The sequence below is a fragment of the Gasterosteus aculeatus genome, chromosome 10 (assembly GCF_964276395.1).
Source record: "Gasterosteus aculeatus chromosome 10, fGasAcu3.hap1.1, whole genome shotgun sequence".
In the NCBI taxonomy this organism is placed as follows: Eukaryota; Metazoa; Chordata; class Actinopteri; order Perciformes; family Gasterosteidae; genus Gasterosteus; species Gasterosteus aculeatus.
In genome coordinates, this window is record NC_135697.1 from 11777812 (window position 1) to 11801191 (window position 23380).

General features: G+C 46.4%; 1 protein-coding gene across 1 annotated transcript in view; it reads right to left on the reverse strand.

Moving 5' to 3' along the window:
• slc25a13 (solute carrier family 25 member 13) overlaps nucleotides 1-23380 on the reverse strand; it is a 36796-nt gene that overhangs the window by 11067 nt on the left and 2349 nt on the right. The window contains 12 exon segments of the mRNA XM_078081879.1: nucleotides 1035-1086; nucleotides 1088-1110; nucleotides 1371-1423; nucleotides 2656-2662; nucleotides 3186-3337; nucleotides 4337-4421; nucleotides 6250-6334; nucleotides 7403-7493; nucleotides 11279-11417; nucleotides 13351-13506; nucleotides 17802-18001; nucleotides 20389-20504. Coding sequence (XP_077938005.1) covers nucleotides 1035-1086; nucleotides 1088-1110; nucleotides 1371-1423; nucleotides 2656-2662; nucleotides 3186-3337; nucleotides 4337-4421; nucleotides 6250-6334; nucleotides 7403-7493; nucleotides 11279-11417; nucleotides 13351-13506; nucleotides 17802-18001; nucleotides 20389-20504 — 1159 coding nt within the window.

The window sequence follows — 23380 nt, forward strand, 5'->3', positions numbered from 1 at the left end:
TGTGCCTGAGTGGAGCTAAACCCATAATGACTTGTGTATCCTGAAATAGTTTGCTTTAGCGATCTGCATCAAAAGAAGGTTGAGTGAAAGACCTCCTTTCATTTGCTACCGGCCTTGGTGGACTCACGGCGAACGTGTGTGTGTGTGTGTGTGTGTGTGTGTGTGTGTGTGTGTGTGTGTGTGTGTGTGTGTGTGTGCATGCGTCGGGGGTAGACTGTGACAGCTCAGTGATCAAAACCTACGATGGGAGGGGAGCAGGTAAAGGACCGGCCGGGGTCTCAGGTAGCAGCGGCTGTCAATCTTCATCTCCTCCCTGGAAGTGTGTGTGTGTGTGTGTGTGCGCGTGTGTTTGTGCACCTGTAGGCTCTTCTGTTCGTCATAGATGCACACGCTCCTGTGAGCATGTACAGTATGTGGTATCAAATGTATCGTGTCTTTCATGTGTGATCTTTCCATCTTTCCATCAACAAACAGCGACTTCTTGGCCTCCAAACAGCTTCACGTCTGTCTGCTCAGCAGTCGGAGGGGCGGCACGCAGGAAGACAGGTAAACATAGTTAAGCAGACGCGTGTGCTGCCGCGCTGCTGTACTCACTGTCTGTGTGCTGCCCAGCATCGTTTTCGCTTTCAAGAGCCGTGACAATGAAGACATGTATGTAATATGTTCTGTCGACAGTTGATTTGAGTTCACACTGTTGCAAACGTGTTCCTTTTTTAACTCTTGCATCGTGTGTCTTTTTGAAAGACCTTCTATTATGTTTTTACTATTGCTTTGCCAGAAGTTGAACACCTGTCTTGATATTCCTTGAAAGTCAATCTATAAATACGTAGCGAGTAGCAGGCCGCATTTATACGTCAGGTGAGGTTTACTTTCTAATATCGTGGTCGTTAATATCTGTCTTAAATTTCCACTCTATACTTTCAAAGTTAATGGAATGGAAGAAAAGTCATACATTTTGTCCAGATACAGCCCACCCAGTTATACACCATAAATTACCAAAAAGAAATGCAAGTTGCAGTTGTTTTGAGACTTACACATCCACCGGCCATGATCTCAGCTGCCAACGGGACGTTTCCGTCCCTCTGTCTTTCCTCTCACAAAGTCATTCACCTGGAAACACAAGAGGATTTATTTTACCTGGTATGTTAGAACATGATATTAATGTAAAACAATGTTTCATGTAGGACGTGAACAATTAACAGAATAAATCCGGTCATGTGCATGTAACTACAGTTTTTTCACATCTCTTTGCGTGTTATATTTGTAGTATCATATTATATTAAATCCATCAAGAGCATTGAAGCAATGCATTGAACGTCTTTGCGAATGTGCAGCCGTGTCTGTGTGCACTTTCTAACGCAGCAACTTACTGTGAGCTTTATGGCTTTCTCGGGCGCCACACCCAGTAGCTGTGGTACGAGACCTATCATTAGAAAATGACGAGATGATTAGAAAAAAAAAAAAAAAAGAGCGCTGTGGTACCCCCACTCACTCGCACACACACTGGTGCGTACGCACACGTGTACCACTTCCACACACTCAACATGTGTGGCTTCCCGGCGCATGCATCGGACCCTGCGAGATCCTCCAGACTCTAATGAAACCCATTGATGTGGAGTGTGGGGACATCAGAGCAGCAACGAGGGAGCGAGAGAGAGAGAGAGAGAGAGAGAGAGGAAGGACGGGTAAAGAGGAGATGAAGAGAGAAACTGCTTCCCAGAATAGAAAAAAAAGGGCAGAGTATAAAACAAACCAACCAAAAGTTTACGCAGACCTCAATTACAACCCAGAGCAGGATAAAAATAAACAAAATAATCACAACAGAGCACAATAAAACTTGGCCCCCTACCCAGCCCCAAGGCCAAAAGCACACACACACACACACGGACACACACACATTCTCTGAAAGTTACAAACACAGTTAATGATCCACAGTAGTTTGTGTGTAGCGAGGCCACACACACATAATCACACACTTAATTTGGAAGTTGGCGAAAGGACCCGATGTCTGGACCTCATTAAAAAGCAACTCCAAAAATCATTTCTGAATTCTTTTGACATGCTGTCTTCAACACAGAACGTACATGCATAAACATGACAGGACATGGCGAAAATACGCCTAATTCAAACCATCGACGGAGACAGGACTAAAAAAGCCCCCCCGTGCCCCTCGTACTGTTTTGTTTATGAGAGATCCTGACATTATGCTACAACAGTAATTGTGCCAAGTTTTTTTTCCTCGCACAAAACATTCTTCGCTCAGCCGGTTTTCCCCCCGAGGTTTCCAGCGAAGGCACTCTCAACTTATATTACATAACTACAGTTCGGCTGCCAGGATACCTGTCTGGCCATCTACCTGGAGCCAGACTGTCGATGGCCTTTGTGTTTCCCACAGAAATCCAAGCATTCAAGTTTCCTCCCGGGAGCCGGTGCTGTCAATCACGATCATGGGATTTTTGTAAAAGCGCCCTGCCGCTGTTCTGGGGAAACGTCTTTCAGTCCGTCTTCAACCCGACCCCAACAGTACCCGGACAGAGACACCCAAAGTCCCGGCTTCCGAAGACAGGGCAGGCGGTGATTAGGGATGTCGTGCCCCGTATACTCGAATGCCCCCCCCACCCGAAAAAAGTCGCCCGCCTGTCCGCTTGTGCATGCCTGCATACTTGTGCACCTGCTCATTGTCTGCGGCCGCGTGAGTCCAGACATGCGACGTCACCGCGCGGTGACACGGGCCCGAAGGAATGTGGCCCCCGCGTGCGGCGTTCATTGTCCTGCTCTTACAGTCCGCAGCCAGCCGGAATCGCTTCAAAGGAGAAAGGTCAACGGAGAGGTGAACTCGCACGGCCCTCCTGTCCACCCTACACTTTTCGTCTCCTCTTCCTCCTCTTCACTCTAATCGTCCCTCCTCGCCGCCGCTGCTTCTTCTTCTTTCTTCTCTCACATCTCAGAATTTTTCGTTTTTTCAAAAACCCATTTTGTGGATCTGACTGCCTGTGAGTTGTTTTTCCTGAAAGCTGTCTGTCAATACTACTTGGATTTTGGCACACTGCTCTCCCCTTTGAACGATTGTGAAGATACGAGTGATGCATTAAACCGCCCAGTCCGCAGCACCTGCTGCTAGCGTGCAGATATTTGACATTACACATTAAAGCGTGAGTTTTAAATTCGTCTGCGTGCATACTGACCTCGGTAAAGGCGCTCTCGTAGCGCACCACTTTCTTGAAGCAATCAAAGCTGTTTTTGTACATGAGCTCTCCCACCAGGGAGCCACTGGTCCTCTGCTTCTGCATGCGCGTCTTCACCAGATCAATGGGGTACACTGCTGTGGCACCCACCGCTACAAAGAAAACCAAAGATGGTTATTTAGATTCTGATTTAAAGTGAAGAGAAGTCAAAAATAGATTCATAAAATAAGAAACGTTGAAAGTTACATTAGACTTTCTTTTTGTTGTTGAAAGCATTACGAATGAACTGTGTGAAGTACAATTGAATAATTTGTAACGTTACCGTTTGGTATTTGGTATTTTTTGGGGTCTTGACTGTACAGTAAAAATAAACCTCGGAGAAAGAGGAAAATAGACGTATTTGTAACCCGTGTGATGTGACCCTTTTTAAGAGAAAAGGCGGAGGAGGAAGGGGAAGTCTGCGGAGGTGACTTTAAGAAAAATGCCTTGAGACCGCAGTGTCTTTCGGCCCGTCAGACGGACACAAACAAAAAGAACCGACCCAAGGCGACAGACTTAATTAGAGAGAGAGCGAGAAAGAAGAAGGCATGGCGGACCCGTACCTCCTTATTAAGCTGTCTCCCTTGGGATAGAGGGAGGAGGAGAGGGAAGGAATGGAGGAAGGGAGGAGGAGCAGGAAAACAGTGGGGAGTCTGAAGACAAACACAAGGCCCAGGCCCCACCCTTCACCCCCACCCTTCACCCCCACCCCCGTCCCCTTCTGATCACTGACGCAGGTACAAAAGAATCCACACAGGAGGGTTTTCCCATGGCGCGCCGAGAGGCGAGAGACGGGACCGAACGAGACGGAGGGAAGGGAGCGATAAAGGGATGGACGGAGGAAGGGGGGCACAAGGGGGGGAGGGGGGGGGCAGCACTTCTCTTTAAGCAGCGGAGCAACCGTCGCTCTTGTTAGCAAGGGAGGGGAAGGGGGGGCAATAGAGGGGGCATTGTCCTCTCTGTCTCTCACCCTTTTCTTATGAGGACAACAGAGGGCGGAGGGGTGTGTGTGGGGGGGGGGGGCGGGAGGGGCTCAGGTAGACACGCAAAGAGGTAGGCGGGCGGGTGGTGGAGTGCAGGTATGCAGAGAGCCAATGGGCCGTGACTCTTACCCCCTGCCACTGAGCCAAGGGCGAACCTGTAGGCCGACTCCGCCACCTGGACCAGGACAGGGCGGGGGACGCCGATGCCCAACTGCTGCTCGCCCCGCGGGGGAGAGGGATGGGGGGATGGGGGTGGGGGGGGTGATACGCGACACTGTTTTTAGTCATTCGTTTCTTTTCAAAAATCCCAAAACACTTCAATACTGTTTCATAAAAAAGTAATCTGATTGCACCACCTTGCAGACTTAATTACCAGCTATTAATTAATCAGTCGTCACACCTGCTGTACAGCGTTTGACAGCAAGTCCCAATTTCATTGTGACACGGGTATTTAGCATCTTGGTCAATGTGGACAAGAGAGATGGAGAGAGAGTGCCAAGCAGCCACAGATATAAATAATATACACAAATGTCTTAAGACATTGAGTTTTTGATTATGACTTATCAATACAAACATCAAGGCCAACAATTTATTGATTTAATGGTTTTATTTCTATTAATAATATACAATGCAAGAAGGAAACGCCCGTTATTATGATCTCACAAGATGACGTCCTCGCGATGCCTTTGCATTTGAATAATTACTTTAAATGATAATTAGTTAATAGTTGAACGACGAGCAAAAACACTAATCATTTCGGCATGAGAACACAGAGTAACATCTCCACCTGATACCTGTGGCCTTGTCTGTTTTGCCTCATTTTGGCCTCTTGACCCTGGAGAGCCTGGCGAGGTGGAGGGTTGTGTGTGTGTGTGTGTGTGTCTCTCAGAGTGAGAGAGTGAGAGAGGGGGATGGGGGTCTCTAGAACAGGTCCACCTGTCAGAGTAAACTCCCGCCCCCTTCTACAATCCATCCCCAGAGGTTTTCCTTCCTGACCGAATGTCTCCTTTATATTCGACCTCCTCCACCTCTACCATCCTCCCTCCGCGTGTGCGCCGCTACGACTCGGCCACACAAACCGTCAAGATGTTTGAGGGTGAAAGACGGGAGAGAGAAAAAGTCACCAGGATGCACAGAGAGAAACGGCCGGCGTAGAGAAATAAGAAACAGGGAGAAAAGAAGCAGATGAAAAAAGGAAATGGAGAGAAGCAGCAACCGATGAGGAGAGAGAGCTCCAGCGCGCTGGCGGCCAGCCCCCCCGAGGCCAAACCACAAGGGCCTAAAGTGGCTCATTGTGGTGGGACTGGCGTCTGTGCAGTGCTGGGCCCCTTTGCTTTCTCCCCTTTGGCCCCCGTCTGCCTCAACATGGCCCGGCCAAACCTTCTCTGCACTGCTGGAACCCACCAGGCAACACAACTCTGACCAAACAGCCGAAGATGGAAAACAGTCGTCTGCTCGTCTGTTTGACTGTCCACACGTCCTTCTTCACTCTCGTTTACATGCGTCTTTTATCTTCATGAGGCGTCGAGGATGGCTCTCTTCCTAATTTCCTTGGACATGAGTTTTGTCTGTATATTCGTTCTAAAACCTCAAACACATGTCAGTTTTCTCTCACGGAAGTCTCTGTAGGTTTAAGTCGGTAATGGGACATTACTTGGAAGCAACTTGGTCTCGGCCTTAGTATGAAATTCTAAAAATGAGATGAAATAACAAACACTGGGAGTTTTTTTAGGGCAAACTTTCCATCTAACAAAACATGTTTGGATCTGTGTCTTCCGTTGTTTTTTTTTCTTCTTCTTCTTCTTTCCTTCTTACGTGTAACTCAAAAACAATTTCTCAATGGATGAATCGTGCAATTCATGCCAAAAACCCCAAATCAATGGGAGATGAATTACTTGTGAACAGGAGATATCATTATCCTTAATTATAAATCGTAGTGCTCTGACATCGAGCTCTAGAGAATGTACTGGGGCGAAGAAAAAAAAGAGCTGCCAGTGTGGAAGAGGAAACCAAACACATCAACAAGTCCTCATATTGCGTACCTGTCTCTGGACCGCAGCCAAGTTGTAGGGAAGGGCGCCTTCCTCCAGCGGAGCGATCTGCTCAATGTCCACTAAACCAACACATCTGACGGAGGAGAGACAGTGGGAGGTTTCAAGTAACTTTAAACTGTTGTAAAAACTCTCGGAGGAATATAACATTTCACCGAGTCCGTGACCTCTAGAAGCCTGATCTGTCAGTCTGAAGCTGCTTGAAGTTTACGGACACTTTGCCATCGTTCCACGTGAATACATTGTGGCATTAAAAAAAGTCCAGGCCCGCGCTTGGCATGATTGAGTAAGACAACCGATTTATAGGAACCGACAGCTCCCACTCCTTAATCCCGTCATCCAAGTACAACAACGATATTTAACCTTTGGATGTGGAACCAGGCTTTCCATTGCATCTGTACGGCGGTCCCAGATTTCTCAGGCCGGGGAGGAATATTGAGGCTATTATCTCTCGCATCTCCAATCAAGGGGAGTGGGGAGGGCTATTAAAGTATCCCATTGCCCAGAAATAATAATCAGGTGGTGTCTCAGGCCGGGGTTAGGAATTATGAGAGCACTGGTTGGGCCGCTGGGCAGACGCAAAGGAAGTGGGGGAATGTGAAACTCATACAGTTGTTGTGCGCCACGGATCATAGGGCCTGCAATTGCCCTTTTTTAAAGAGAAAGAGGATTTTGAATTGGTTTTGGACTGAAAGAGGATTCTCTGGCACTGACGCAGTCGTGGCGGATTCTTTTGATCCTTTGCAGAGAAGGTTGAGGATGAAGGAAGCGCTTCTCTCTTTGAGGTATCGGACCTGGGGCTTAATGTGCGCTTTGGGGGGCAACTCTGGGAAGGACTTAACCTCTACAACTGATAACTGAGGAAAAGAGTAAATGACTTAAGCCTGTGTCAGTTATTAGATGCTATTCCTTCTGTACACAGAGCTACTCCTTCCTGAACTTATGTTACTGTTGTCAGTGAAACATGGAATGTATGCCGACACCAACCGTCACATCCACCAACACCAACAACTGTTTCCATGAAGATTTTATCCTCCACCTTTTGACCAGATTGAATATGGAATCCAAGTTATACAGCTAAGAACTGTCAAATTATCAAAAATGGGCTATAAAATCAAAGCTAGTGTGTGTGTGTGCGTCTTACCCGCGGGGCTCTGACAGGTCAGCCAGTTGAAAGAGGATGTTGACCTCCATAGGTGTCACCTGACCAAACCTCTGAGCCGCGATGAACTCCTCTGCAGTAAAGACAGATATCTGTTCATTCATTTATCCACACTCAGAGATACATAACCAAAATGCACTCATGGGAAACACGATCATTTATGAAGAAATGAATGCAAAATATCTCAATTCATCCTTTGTCGGCTCTGAATCTGCCAACAGCCGAGAGGACTTTCTCCTCAGCCACATCGATCTGGGGGACGTGGGTATGAACCATTCCTCTGGTGGGTTCCAGGTACGGGGAACTTCACAGCAAGGCCCTCAGGGAGCATCATGATCAGATCCCACACTGCCTTCTTTCTATGCAGAGAAACCCAGCTCACTCTGAGCTCATTCTGAATACATGAACTCTCAGATACCAGATCAAAGCTCCTGACCACTGGTAGCGGAGCGTAGATCGACGGGTAACTCAAGAGCTTAAGGGTTTTCATGTCAAGGGAGTAGGAGGGTAGAACATCCTGTGAACGGGGAGGCCAATCAGGCTGTCCATCTGGTGGTCCATTGTACATACACTCACCAGCCAACTTACATCTCAAACTCTTACAGTCGACGGAACAATTCTTTCTTCACTCCAATCAAGCAATTGGCCGTCTCCCGGATCCCGAAGTTTGCAGCCGAAAAGCTGGACGCAAAACTGCATAAGTGCACGCCAGGTCAAGCCCCGATGGAGCCAACACAAGTACGCTGTCAGCAAAGCGCTTTGCAATGAAGATGTCCCCGAACAGAACACGCCGCTTTTAGGAGGATGAAAATTAGAAAAAGGTTTTTGTGTATGCTGTAGCTTTAAGACCCTTTTTTCGATTTTTTGTTAATTTTGTTTATGATGTTCGTCATGTCTCATTCGGTGTTATTTATTCATTGTAATGTCTCTTGTGTTTGTTTGTTTACACTCTGAAAATTGTTTCCATTCCTGTATGAGTAAATTTGGTGGTAAATGAGTTTCCCCCAATGGGATTTAATAAAGCGTTCTAATCTAATCTAACATGCCAGGTCTGCATCACTCTGAATACCTGTGTTTTCCAAAACAACCTCTCACAACTCAGAAAAAGACGCCTGTTCTACTTTGGTAGAGTCTTAGGCATTTTGATCTAAACACAGGGTCAATGAAAAAACTGGATAACACTCCTTAGTGTAATGTCATGTGGTGTTATGTTCCATCTGCTCCTGTGCAATAAGAAAGATGAGCATTGAATTGATAAAGAGGGCCCGGACATGCAGGACCTATATTGCTCGAACCCGTTTGAAGGGTTTTTCTTTTTTTTTATGGTGATTTTTGGTTGGAACATACAAGTGATAACTGTCAAAGCATGTGGAATTCATCATGAGAACATTGCATAGAACATGTGCGCCATGCAGAGTTATGGACTTCAAGAGTTGTCCTGAGGCTGCTTAGTATGTAACTTAAGACCCGCTGTATTGTTGGGGGAATAAAGAACAGGTTGACTGTAGGGTGGCTTACAGTGGAGGAGTCACCATTGTTTGACCTGCTTTATTCAAAGAGCAGCAGGCTGGGGTTGTGACAAAGTCGTCCCACACTGGAGCCATTCACCCCGCCAAAGCCCGGCTCTCCCCTGAGGCATGCTCTCTTTCTCTCTCACACACACACACACAAACACACACACACACACACACACCTGACTGACCCTCTATACACATTTTATATTTACCTGCCTCTCTGTAAAGTGGTCTTACCCACACGGTGCTAAATGCTAATCAGATTTCCACCTTGTGTCAGCAGAGCAGACATCACCCACACTCCTCCTCGACACACCTAATACTTTCAAACTGAATCTAGGATGAAGACAAAGAAATGAGACGTAAAAATCATTTTGGACATCGGCGGGGAATTTTCCAGACTGATTCTTGACAACTTAAGAGCACTTAAAAAGGTTGATAGTGGTTCATTTAGAACTCTCCGCTCAATCCTTTGTTAACACAGAGTATTATAATAGTAATTCTGAATCACACAGCACTTTTACAAAGCACATTACAAACGTTTTTTTTAAAGGAGAAGAAAGAAAAAAAAATAATTAAATCATGAAACGAAAGAGAATTAAAAAAAAGTCTACAGCAACATCTGCTAAACTCGATATAGGCTGCAGTGATTCAAGCTAAATGCTCAAATTCAAATAGATATCATGTTTTTCATGTTTGTCAACTTAGCATGTTAGCATGCCAACACTAACTAATTAGCTTAAGACACAAAGGACATTTAAGGCTGAGGGGAAATCAAATAAGTTTTGCAGGCATTTGGTCCAAAACGAAAGTGTCATAAATAGATTTAGATCTAATAATAGAGAGATATGAAAAGTCAGAGCGATTACCCAAGTTGCAGAAGTTCATCCTAAGGGAAAGATTAATGTGTCACTATATTTCTATCCAACCGTTTGTTTAGACATTTAACTTAAACCACATAATGCAGAAAAACTCACAAAGTTCGGCCATCACCAACGTTTACAAAAGATGCATCACAATGTGCCATGTAGCCTGCACAAATATGTGTTCTACAAGTCTAGTGTGCACGTACGTAAACAAACAAAGTCTTTTGGACACACACACACACAAACAAAGTGTAGTGTGCACGTACGCCCACAAACACTCACACATGCACACAGTGTGTGCACGCACTGTTGCGTAGGCGTTAAGCACTGTAATGGCGTCCCCAAGGCAAACAGTGGCCTCGTTGCACATACGGAATCAATCAGGATTATTACGCTTGTGTGCACGGTTGGCTGTGTTAATGCATCTCAATGCTTGTGTGTGTGTGTGTGTGTGTGTGTGTGTGTATGCGAGAAATGTTTGAAATAGGGTGGTACAAAATGCACACGCACGATACGTGCGGGTGTGCGCACACTGCACGCTCGTCGGCCAACGAGAGCGCGGAGCCGAGCCCTTGCAGTCCCAGGGGAGGCCCTTAATGACTCGGGGAGTGGAGGGTGGATGGCTGGTGGCTACGGGCCACCGCGGGTTGAGCCAAAGCCCAGCCTCGGCGTACCCACGGTGGGAACAAGCCCGGCAGCACATGGGCTCCTGGTTCGGGGTCGGCTACGGTCCACACCCCTGATAAGGCTTCAGATAGGATCGCCGGGCTACAGGAGTGGCCCCCCGGGCCGCGCGGAGAGAGGTCAGGACGGGATGACCAGAGCGGGAGAGAGGGAAGTCAGAGAGAAAGGTAGAGAGAGAGACTGGAAAACGCTCACTGGGCTTCGTGCCAAGGACCGAGCAAAGGAATGAGAGACAGCAAAGGGGGCAAGCGAGTGAGAGGGATCACAATTTAACAAAAAAGAACTAACCATGAGAAACAGAGAAAAAGAGAAAACCTCGCTCTATAGTAATTTAAATGTAAGTAAAGGAGTAAAGGAAACTCGTATTACATAGATGGTTTGAAGCATCTGGCGTGCACACTGATCCACAGGGTGAGACAGCACAGCTCGTTTCGAAATCCTGAGACCGAAAAGAGTCGCCCTGCGATGAGTGCCGGGACGCTTCGCAGACAGAGCCGGCTCCGTCAGGCAGCGCGGCCACGCAGTACGTGTGCTCGGTCTGATCCAGCGCGTCCATTTAAAACGCTAAACGGGACGGAAGAAAACCAAACAAAAACAAGTTTCCACCCGCAGCACACACAGACGTAAATACATCATCTGCAAAACACACTGGATACGGCCCCAAGTGTGGGACGGTAGCAGTTTGTGCGTCTGAGAGCAAACCGTTCATGCTCACATTTGTTTTGTGAGTCTTTGTCCTGCATAATGTCTGTCTTTCTGGAGTGTTTTTTGTTTTTTTCTTCTCCCTGTTGTACCTTTAGTGACTTCCACATCTCGCCGGTGGCCGGCCAGAGCGCCGTAGGTCTCTCTCATCAGCTCCATGTTGTTGAGAAGTGAGTTGAAGCCGTTGAAGAATGAAAAGCTGACCTGGTGAGATGTGCTGCCCCCCGCGACCTGCACCATGGATGGAGACGCACGCGCTGTTTTTACACGCAATAAAACCTTTCACAGACACAATCACACTACACACGAGGCAGAACGAACACATCTAGATATTAGAGATTCTGAGTAAGACAGAGGAGACGTTCAGAAACTGACGCACGTGAAAAGGGAAATCTTAAAGAACTCGTGCGGTTAACCATCAGCGTTGGTCTCCACCATCCCTCCACAGGGATAAGTAAACCTGTCTCAACCGCTGCTTTTTCCATCGCACAACGAACACTCTCAGGGAGTTTAATTAACTTCTTTTTTTCTTTTTTTTTTTTTTATGAGGTGGAGGGAAGTGATAAAAGAACAGAAAATAAAAAGGTAACATATTAAAAATAGATGCTGGGGCTCTTGAGGACATTCCAGACTGCACACAAACTCTTTTATGTGAACCAGCTTCCCATCTTTATCAAATCAGGCCCTGGAACGCTGCGAGGAGCAGCTCGGGCTGCCGTGCGTCCAGGAAACGCGCGTCGGAGTACCTTTTTATGAAACGTGGTTGGCTCGAATGAACAGCGCGGAGGGTTCCTGCAGGGCGGCCTTTCACTAGATGGCACTGTTTGCTTTACAGACGCATCCAGCGGCGTTTGCGTTCGGCTCGCCATGTTTGCAACCAGGAGGGAAGCTCTGGATCTCGGGCGGGATGAGGGGGGGGGAAACTGTCCTAACAGAGGGACACTTTTGTATCGGTTCGTATCTGTGTAGCCTGTGGGCACGGATCTTCCCATAATATCCCACACAGAGGCCCTCACACAGGGGGGGAGGAGGAAAATATTCGGGTGAAAAGACAGCAGAGCTGGTAATTTGCCGCGTTGGTGAGTGAATTAAAGGTTACTGTTTCACCGTGTTCTGTTATAATTCTGCTTTTAATGTGTCTGCAGTGTTTATAGGTTTTTGGATGTGTTTGTGTGTGTGTGTGTGTGTGTTTGTGCACGTGTGTGTCAGCGTTTAACTAACAGCACACCAAGATGTCTGGTCGGTGAGGTAAACACAGCGGAGAAAATGACACAGTCTACAAGGTGTTTATGAAACCGGGTGGACACAGACGCGGGACCGGCACGCGCTCAGCAAACACCGCTGCACATGTAAAAGCAACGACGACACACAAACACCTCAGAGCTCACAACAAACAGAGCACAAAACGCACAAACGATGATGGACTGCAAAGCTCCAGTCTCCATCTATCTCTGTCTCTTATCTTCCTATTCAGCTTGCCTGCTCGGCTTTGACACTGCCAGAGAGGTTAGACGTAATGACATGTTGGGGAGAGAGACAGAGACACGGGGGAGGGAGGGAGGGAGGCGGGGAGAGAAAGAGAGGGAAAAAAATGAAGGGGAGTGGGGGGGGACAGAGAGAGGACAGATGAGAGGTGACAGGAAAGGTAACGAGGAAGGGGACGACAGGAGGGATGGACAGCTGGAGGGAAGGAGAAAGCCACGCCGTTGGGCCGTGGGGGTGAGAGAAAGAAGCGAACACAGAGGAGAGAACAGACAGTAGGGAGGAAGTGAGATGGAACAAAACAGTGTTGCTTTTAACCCTTTCATGGTGAATAGGGTCGCCTGCCTTCCTGAGGCACACATCACAAATAAAGTAAATACATGTACAAGTTTCTGAAATCACCTTACGTTTGGTTACGCAAAGCCGTGGTTTGATGCGTGTGTTTTACACATGGTGACCAATCATGTACCACGTCGAAACAACAGCTGTGATGTGAAATTACATTTCTCGCAGTTACTGCATTTATTGTTTTTTAAAGAAAACCCAATTTGTTCCTCACATGAAGACAAAAGTTTCGAAACTGCAGGTGAACCGCAGCGACCGACCTCCCCTGATTTCATCCGGCCTCGACTGTGGAACAAAAGGGAAGAGGGAACCACAGAGCCAAACAAAAAAAAAACACCGCCACGAGGCATTCCTCCACGAAGGATGTGAGCATGTGCGGCCGGACGGTGACCATGATGTCCCTGAAGTCCAGTGCCGAGATGGAGCCGCTGTGGGCTCGGTCCCGCTGGATGAAAGCCTTTCCACGCGTGTTCCAGCTGGGGGGGGTCGAGGCCTTAGATCACACAGTAAATGCATATTACCTTTAGTTAAAAGTTATCTTTTGTAAATTAAAAATCCACACAAAGTCACTCATATAAACACGTGTGCATGAAAACGGGCCCCCTGGCGCCGTCTCCCGCCTCTCGGTCACAGGGCAGCCGGCGCTTGGCCGGCCTTCACGCTCGCCTTTCTCTCGCAAACAGCGGCTTGCCTACTGTGAGGTGGTGTCGCTTGAGCTTTTCACACCCTCCCAAAATCCCCATTAAACCCACTTGAGGGAGAAACATACAAACACACACACACACACGGGCAGAGACACACATAGATGCACACACACACACACACAGGCAAGACGCCTAATCACCTCACTGCTCACTTTTTCTCTCTTCTCGCGCACACACTCAGAGGTCCGCGGGGACAAGAGCAGGCTGTGGTGAGGACGCGTCCCGCAGGGGCCTTTGGAATTAGCGGCCATTATCGGTACCTGCAACCACAAGTCTGCAGAGCGGCCGTAAACAAACCGGTGCCTCGTCACTTCCTCTGTCTTACACACAAGACGGGGACATCAGAACAATAACAACCCACAGAGAGTCAAAGAGACGCTCTGACTGGGTATCATGGCCTTCGGGACAAAAGATGATGAGGTTTTATTCTTCTATTCCTATTGAGGAGGTTTGTGACACATGGTGATGAATTACCAGACTCAAGGGTACTTCCTTTAAAGTTGAGATCAGTGTGTTAACTGAAGGGAAACATCGATGCAAGAGTTTTAACCACTATTCTGAATCCTCTTTTGCAATTTCACACAAATATTTAAAGCTGAAACAAATTTTTCATTGATGGATTGACAGAAAATGTGGAACTTTTTTGCTTGTCATTTCTTGCTGTGATAATACACTGACCAATAGGCAATTTGGATACGCCAACGTGCATGGCCATTGTAATGGGCATTTTTCACAAATTTCTGGTATTTTATAAAATTATTATTATTTAAGATATTAAACAGTTCATAAAAAAAATAATCAGTTGATTAGATGATAATGAAGACAATAATTAGATTTTTTTTAAAGATTTTTTTTTTTAAGCTATTTGACTTGAATATTAAAAATTAGTTTTACAAAAAAAAGGAATATGCTGCACACATACAAAATGAAAGTATTTCAAACGCAGATGCAGATTCGTGAAGTAAATAGTTTAAAAACAATACGTTAAATTTTCAATTTGCCAAGGAGAATGGACATTTCTTTTCAAGCTACACGCCGGACGAAAAGTGCTGGAGAGGACTGCTTGAATCTTGGTACAACACAACACCCTGCGGGGCTTCGACTTATTGTTGTGTTGAATTTGAGTGATATTCCACTGACAGCGTAACTGATCGAACTCTGCATCTGCAGCACACAAGAGAAACGACTGGGGAAGAGTGACATTAACACAAAGCTGAGTGCAGACCGGAGGGGAGTGAGAAGAGAGACATCGCAACAAAAGAGCCAGATTTGCGAAAACAGCAAATGTAGCAGCCATGTGTCAGTATCACCTATGAGCACAGCAGGGGCTCCGCAGCGCGAACAAGCGAGTGGAAGGCAAGCGAAGAGAGGCCGACGCATGCAAACACTCCCAGAGTGAAACTAAGTGAGACATTTTGCTGTGGGCTTCTCTCCTCTGGTCAGTTGTCAGTGGGTCAAAAGAGGAATGAGCATTTATCGGTTTTGTTTTTAGTCCATGTGGAAAAAACATCATTTGAAGCCGTCTCCCTGGACCATTAAAACTATGAAAAGCCACACGGCAACCACGCGGAGCAACAAAACAACTGCGGCCCAGGGGGGACGGAGCACTTTATTCTTGACTTGCTTCAACTGCATGTGTGTTTTCGGGGGGGGGACGTGCTTTTTGTTTGGGAGAGCAATGACGGAGGCAGGGGACATAAAGCCCGGGGCTTTATGCGAGGCATTTGCAGTCGCTTTAATTGTCCTTGGATTAAAAATAAAAACACATGACAAGCCACCTCTGTTTGTTCGTCAGTGGCTGGGATTCGTCCCCCTCTCGTCAAAACCTAAACAGTAGAAATGAGCAGGCTTACAGGTCTCCTTTCCAGTTACAGCTTCTTATCAGCGACACAAGGAGCACAAACGCCAGTCGGCCCTCTTTAGTGACGTTAAGGGCTGTCTGCTGATTTCTAGAGTCAAACATAATTGGGACTTCTAAAATCTAAACAATGCCAAAAAAACAAATAAAAGCCATCGCTTTGAGTGCTTAGGAAAGAAGTGCCTCGTGTGGTACCCGCCCTCGTGTTTCAAGACCTTTGCTTGCCAGGATCCGTAATACGGGCTACTAGTATGTGCCACTTCTCTGGCCATCAGTAATATCATTGCCAGACAACGCCGCGCCGACAGCGCGAGCCGGGCCTTGGCCGGCGTCCACGCGTGAGACGTGAAAAATGCATGTAATTGGTGAGAATCTCTGGCTTCCATCAAGACAGTAATTGGCCAGAGAGAGCCCTTGTGAGAAATATGCGGCGCAAACGTTTTCCCTGATAATCCCATCTTGTGAGCATCTGGCAGTGGCGCGGTTACAATGGCAGAAAAACACAATAAACACATGCATGTACGGCCGGAAGGGGAGGAAATAAAGGATGGGAACATTCTTGGGGGGCTGGGGGGGTGGAGGGAAGCTGGGTGGTAGAGAATCATAAAAAATACTGTAAGATATTCACAATATGGTGTGTGTGCAATAATCTGTTGTTTAAATAGCTGTCTGATAACTTTTCTTGCCCGACTGACATTTACAAATGCTTTGTCTGTTAGCAGAAGTGGCGCTACTGGGAAGTAGCACAATCACAAGTATGTGTGAAGCGGTTTTGTAGTTCAGGAAATGTTGTTGTACCCTGTCATCAATCACTAGAGTTTGTGATAACACTGTAAGAGCGCACTGCCAAAAATCTAAAAATGTACCTGCAACTAAGCACTGTAATTGATTTAAGTAATACACCCTCACAGTGCTATCAACGTGTCTTATTCATGTGACACACTTTAAATAGAACCCAAGGAACTATTACACCTCTCAAAACAAATTATTTTTAATATCCTAAAACATTTTTTCACGAACATAATTGGACGAGTTAAGCAAGTAATAAAAGATGAAAAGCAGGACAATATTTCCCAAGCTTAAAATGAATACTAATTTCAATATCCTTGCAACAAATTGAAATTCGCTTTCCTCTGCCATTTTAATTGAAGCATGAATCAAAAACAACGAGCAATGATCAAACGGGCATTTCATGTCGAGAAATGAGCGTGACTGGCTGCTGGCTCGCTGCTGTGAGAAGCTGCAAACCACTGAGTGACTGACTGGGAGCCGACCGGGCACGCTGTCAATGCACAGTACGCCACAGGCTCTGTGCACAGGCACGGGCCAAAGACCGGCCAAAATAAAAGCACAGCGTAAACAAGGAAGCATTCCACTGCTCTCACACACACACACACACACACACACACACACACACACACACACACACACACACAGGGAAGCAGATACGTAAGACAAACGTTGCATGCACCGAAACCACAGCAATGTGCAGGCACACATGCTGCATGTTCACACACACACACACACACAACAACGTGCGCACAAATAACAATGTCTCAATATCCATGCGCTCCTGCCCGCTGTGTGTAAGCCATCTGGTCCAAGTTAAGTGTAATATAAAAAGCTCATTCAGATACATCGTGAGTGTGGATGCAAACCTGGCACAGCTCAGGCCCTCGCTCAAACCCCCACCAGCAACTCTGCCTGCTTAGGCCTGATTCAAGTCTAGACATCGTATTGGAAAATGGCTCACACGCCACAAACACACCGGGAATATTCCGGCTGTAGTATTTATGGAGGTGGAAGTGCGTCTCTACCTGCCTCCGAGATGGTGGAGGGGAGTAATGCTACGTCAGCTAATGGAAAACTAATGCCAAGAAATGTCCCGAAGATATAACCTCAGTGTTTCATTAATGACTAATCTGGTCAATATGGAGGGCTGTGTTTGAGAGGGATCGGGAAAACCTGTGTGTGTGTGTGTGTGTGTGTGTGTGTGTGTCGTCTGATCGAGCTCAGATAAGTCAAATACAATTGGATGCCAGGATTGCAGGAACAGCCTGTAAACAACATGTGAGGTTGAGGCAGTGTGTGCAGCCACATGACTCGGTTTATACAGATTTATTGACTAGCGCCGGCGGTCACCGGATGATGGTGAACTAAGACAGAGTTAGTCAGTCGGACGGGCTGAGGAAAAACACGGCCACAGCTTCAACAACAAGGAAAAGCAAAGAAGGGTGATTTCATGTCGGCAGATCGGAGGAGAAGGGCCCGTGACATGAATCCTACCAGGAGAAAGCGGGTGAACTCTGCGTAGATGAGCTGCCTGTCCCTCCGGGTGCCAAAGTGCAGCCGTATGAACTCACAGTCCCAGTTGAAGGGGATGTGCTGGTGGAAGGTGGTCTGGCTGAAGACATGTTTCACATCCTCTGCAGATGAAACAGAAAAAAAACAAAAAAGGTTATTTTTTTCAACGAAAGGGAATCATTTGTCTACAGCGTGTTTAAATGTGTTAAACATTAAACATCATGGGATTTTTTTTTTCTTATAAATTCATTTGTAAATAAAAAGTTAATTCAACCATATTAAATACGCAACGTAAGATAAAAGCAGAGTTGATACGTTTGAGGCCAATGACCATAAACCGCCAACTTCACCTCCATTCAAATCAATTCATTATTCTCTTTTCTCTAAATTGACGCTTTCTGACAAAACGTCAATGTCAATCTCCCGAACACAATTCTGCTCTGATTGAGACTTAAGTTCCTAAACTCCGAATCGGTCTTGAATGACACATGGCAGAAGTTGTCAGAGCTGTGTAGGCTCTGCATTCAGAAGGAAAAGCCTTTTCTTCTCGCTCGTGTTCCTCTGCCTGAAGCCTCTAAGCCTCTGCAGGCAGCGCAGCGCAGAGACACTGAACATGAGTCCTAAATTACAGCCTTACTAAAGAAACAAAAACAAACCAATAGAGCGACCTGTTTCTTATTACCAAACAAGCCGTGCTCAACGAGTGCAGAAAGGAGAGCAGGAAAGAAACAATTTTTTTCTCATAAAGACAGACAGGGAGGGGAGGGGGGGGTAAAAGAGAAAGAAAAAAGGTGATATTTACTTCAGCTTGGCCTCACCTTCCAGAGTAGGACAGCTACTGCAGTGTTGTTTTTTACACTTTAATGAGGCAATAAATATACAGCCTTTAACTCTTTAAAGGAGAGACCGCTGCAGAGGCCGCCGTTTATATTATCAGCTTTTATAGACCTGTCAACACTCCGTCCTCTTTGGTTCTTTTCACTTCTTTTTTTTTTCGTCTTTCTAGCCCGACATATACCATGTTATGATGCTTTTTTTTTTTTTTTTTACAAACAACATTCCACCAAATTATGCATTTATTTTTGTTGAGTGTTAAGAATTCAGAGCCCAGTGTCGCCTGTACTTAACATAAATTACTATTATCAAATAAAAACAGGTTCATAGAAAACGAAATGAAAAGAAATCAGAGTACAGACATTTAATACACGGTAAAAACAAACGAGCCTTTAATGCGCCATAAGCCCGAGCTATTAATGTTTTTAATGGCCAATGAAGGAAAGCTCTTTATTATTGTGCCTTGGTGAGACTCTTTTAATCTGAGAAATTCCAACAAAGCAACCAGTCTATAATCTCAGTCACACGTTATTCACTTGGTGGTTAAAGGGCACACACTGCAGTCCGTGTTTGTTCGTGCCACGATGTGAGGCATGATGTTTTTCATGCAATTTTCCACTTGTGCGCGAGGCTCATAACTCACAGGCATCGGTACATTCATTAACCTTTGGGAGACGCGGGAAAACAGCGGACCTTTTAATTGCCACCGAGACAACGTCACTCTAATTGATCCTTTTAGGTGTGAACATTTACATATGTGCATACATAATCACCCGCGATGATCTTGCACCCTGTCGACGGGAAAAACAATTCCAATGAAATTCACTTGCTCTCCCGTCTCTGCTGGCGGATGTGGATGTGTGCGCCGCATTTCAAATCAGGCCTAATGCGCTGGCGCCTCGCACACCTACAGAAGGCCGGCGTGAGCGTTGTTTGAAATCAATTAGGCAAATGGGAAATAAGCAACGAGTGCAACTGCCCCCCCCCCCTTTTCACCTCGGAGCGTCAAGGCATCAGAGTGATGGTGCCAATCATGCACATAGAGCGACCTGACCCCCCTCCTCCATCTTCATCTCCATCCTTTAGTTGCCACCCGCCCTCCACACCTCCGGAGCTAACCTCGTCTTCGTAACAGACAAGATGAAGTGCCGCTTCCAGCGTTTTCATGTTTGTGGACGCAACTAAAACGGAACGGATGGGCGGAGGTCAGACCCACACGTAAATAAACGAGGAGTTTGAACACAAACTTTTTCAGAGGTGCGTTTAGGAGGAGCGCGCTCTCGGCTCCGGTCACGATTTGGCTGACTGAGTGTTTGTTTAATGCTAAAAGCAAAAGGAACAAAAGCAGTGTTGAGACTTGAACTCAGAATGGAATAGTTCTCTTGATTTGTGAAGAGCGATTCAATAAAGAAAAAACAAAAAGCCAACATAAGCATGAAGGAGAAGTGACGCTCCCGGAGGAGTGGAGGAGAGAACAATAACAAACATAAAAGCAATATTTGAAAATGAGCATTATATGTCTCAACGCAAGTGATCTTGTGTTGTTTGGACTGTTCAACGATACATAATTCCACATAACAGCAGCTCCCATGGAGATGCTAATTGTTCAGTAGGACGTAACACGACCACATTATTAATGCACCTGACCCGCTACATCAGGAGCAGGCTCACTTACCAAAGGTGGTCCTTCCACTGCCTGCCTTATCAAACAGAAGGAAGGCCGCCATGAAGAGGGAGTCCGGGGCACAAAGCACCGACTCGAACGCGACAAACTCCTGGAAGCAGATCAACCTGAGAGAAGGGAGCAAGGAAAGGAGATAGTGAGGACTTTGATACGCGCTGTCATTTATTTATGTGGTGTGTCAGTTCAAGTGCCAAGCGTCAGTATAAAGACTTAATCAGAAACACGTGTGAGACAGAGTCTTTGATGTTCATTAAGTCATTTAAAACATAGTAAAGAGGAACTTAATTGAAAAAAAAAAAAAAAAGGTTGAATAAATTTAAAAAAAAGGTAATGTAGCAGCTTATTATACAACAAGCTCCATTGTAATTTGTGCCACACGGTGGCAAACTGGCCGACTGAGACAAGCCATCAGTCTGTGCCACTCGCAATCCAAGAGGCCTTTTATCCAGTAGTGGTTTATTTCACGTGTAATGTCATAAGCTCATCAAGTGTGACGGCAAGAAAATAAAACAGTTTAAAAGGCTCAGTGTGTGTTCCCAGTCTGAGCTGGCAGCTGGTTGAGAGAAAGAGAGTCAACTTCAATTCAATATGGAGTTATACATTTTAGTGTGGCATTTTAAACAAGTAAAACAAACGTGAAACGCGCGATTTGGAGTAAATGTCAGGTTGAGCAGCCACGGTGGAAATATTTTATAACGGGGAACGCGGAGATACAAGCTACGAGTCGAAAGTAAACGCAACCAATCAGTTTTCTCTGCCTCTCTTCCCAAGTGTGTATGTGTGTGAGAGAGAGTCCTGTCTCTCCATTATAATTTAACATAAACAGCGCTATTGTGTGAACCCACTGGGAGCTCCCATGGGAGCGCCCTGCTGTGGGGAACTGGACCCCGCAGTCCGGCCCTATTTGAGGCCCCCGGTTCACTGTTGCCACGAGGTCGTTGTGAATATCACAAATGGCTCGGATAATTACAGGAGGGGTCAGTGCTAATGAGCGCATCCTTCTATTAAACCTGTTTCAATTTCCATGGAAGGGGGAGTGCGGAGAAGGAGGGGGCTGCCATGATTACATTTCTAATTAATTATGATACTGGTGAAATTTAGATGTGTTTGTTTAGAATCTGTGTGCATCCTCACGGGTGCTTGGATGCGGGAAAAAAATGCTGCATGGATGAAAAATATCTCTGTCCCAATCAGCAGATCTGTACATTAACAAAAAGGGTTGTTTATCAAAATAACGGCATAATTACCAGAGAGGATAAAGGTTAAAAAGCAAGTTTAGATTCTGGGCTTTTTAGCCTCCAAAGACACAGGCCAAAGCAGTCAACTCTCATATATCATATCATTACTGGTATTATGTGTGAATACTTTTACTTAAAATAGTAGATGTGTGTTACTAAGAGCATAACAGTGAGCATAGTTGTCCCGAGATGCTAATTAAATCCGCTGCTGCTTTAAATGGCATGACTAAATGTTTTATTATCAGAGCAGGTAGCGCTGAAGAGCGATGCCCTGCTGATGGCAAGTGGGTGGAAGTTGGCACCAAAGCACCCGTCCGCGATCTACTGCTAAAACAAAAGCTAATACCGACGGCGCTGACGCTGCTGGGAGCTTATCAAACCCTCCGCTAATGATCATTATTTTGTGACGGATACAGTAGACACGCAGTACGAGGACTCAGAGAGGACCAGTGTCCCCAGACACGACGGAGGGGAAAAGTCAAGTTTCTATTTTTTTTTTCCACACGCATCAATTTACATGCAAGCTGGTCTTCCCCTCTGCGTTTCCCCAGACGTGGACAATCAGCATATTAGTGTAACCGAGAGGGCTGCCGATCACGAAGGGGATTTGGACCACGGTTTAGAGTCCAGACAAGATCCAGGGGGGCATCTCCATGATCCATCAGAGGAAAACATTCCACGGGCCTCGCGAGCGTTTACGCTCAGCTCGGCGGCCGAGGACGGAGCTTATGGCGGTTGATTAGCAGCGCCGTGACGGCTGCAGAAATGATTACCGCGAGAGGGGGAGGTGGTGGGGGGGGTAGGCCATCCGAAACCGAAACCCCCTACGAGACACAACCAACGGCCTCTCCCGACCATCCACAGTGGGCGGCATGAACCCAGGAGGCCAGGCTCCTGTGATGCTGCAGCCTGGCCTCCCCTCCCCGTGTCCTACTCCCTTTTACCCCCCCGGATTTGGTTAGAAATGGAGAAACAGTCGCTGACATATCCGTGACATGTATCAAGCAATAGATGTAACACACAAGACATAAACAAAGACTTAATTCTAGCATGTGCCGCCGCAGTTGACAGCTGAATGATGTTTTTGTTCGGATGCCAATACAATGCAATTTAAACTGTCTTCGCTACGTCTGTCTGGTATAAAAACTCCACCCTATATTTCATTTCTTTTTTTTTTATTATTATATTTTTATTTCATCTTCGCCACCCGGCTTTTATCTCTGTCTCCTCTCAGCGGGCATCTAAATACACTCCTCTGAAGCGAAAAACCCGGGCTTGGAAACATTGTGTACAAGTAACATAAATGCACGGTGTTGGTCGGGCCCCGGCTGATAGAAAGACAGCTTCCCTTGGCTGATAGCAGTGGGAGAGGGGCCTGCGGGGGCTTCAAAAAGCCCTGTCCCTGGCATCCTGGCATTGTTACTGACAGCCTTCCACCCACCCGGCCGTGCTCGCACACAGACAGACACACACACACACACACACACGACGCACCGAGGTGAGCTGCCAGTGTCTGTTCGGCCTCTCAGAGTCCAGAACACCCACAGCAGCTGGCACACTGACATTTTCCCAGCACGCTCCCTTAACAAAGTTTTTATCTTATTTTAAACTGAATTGGTGTTTTTTGGGGGGGGTTTTCTCACTTGAGCCGATGCATCTAACAAAACATCAGAGGTAAGAAGGAATATCGAGGCAGAAAGGGAAGGAGTCGGATGGAGCCCACCTTAAATGGAGTGAATTATGGT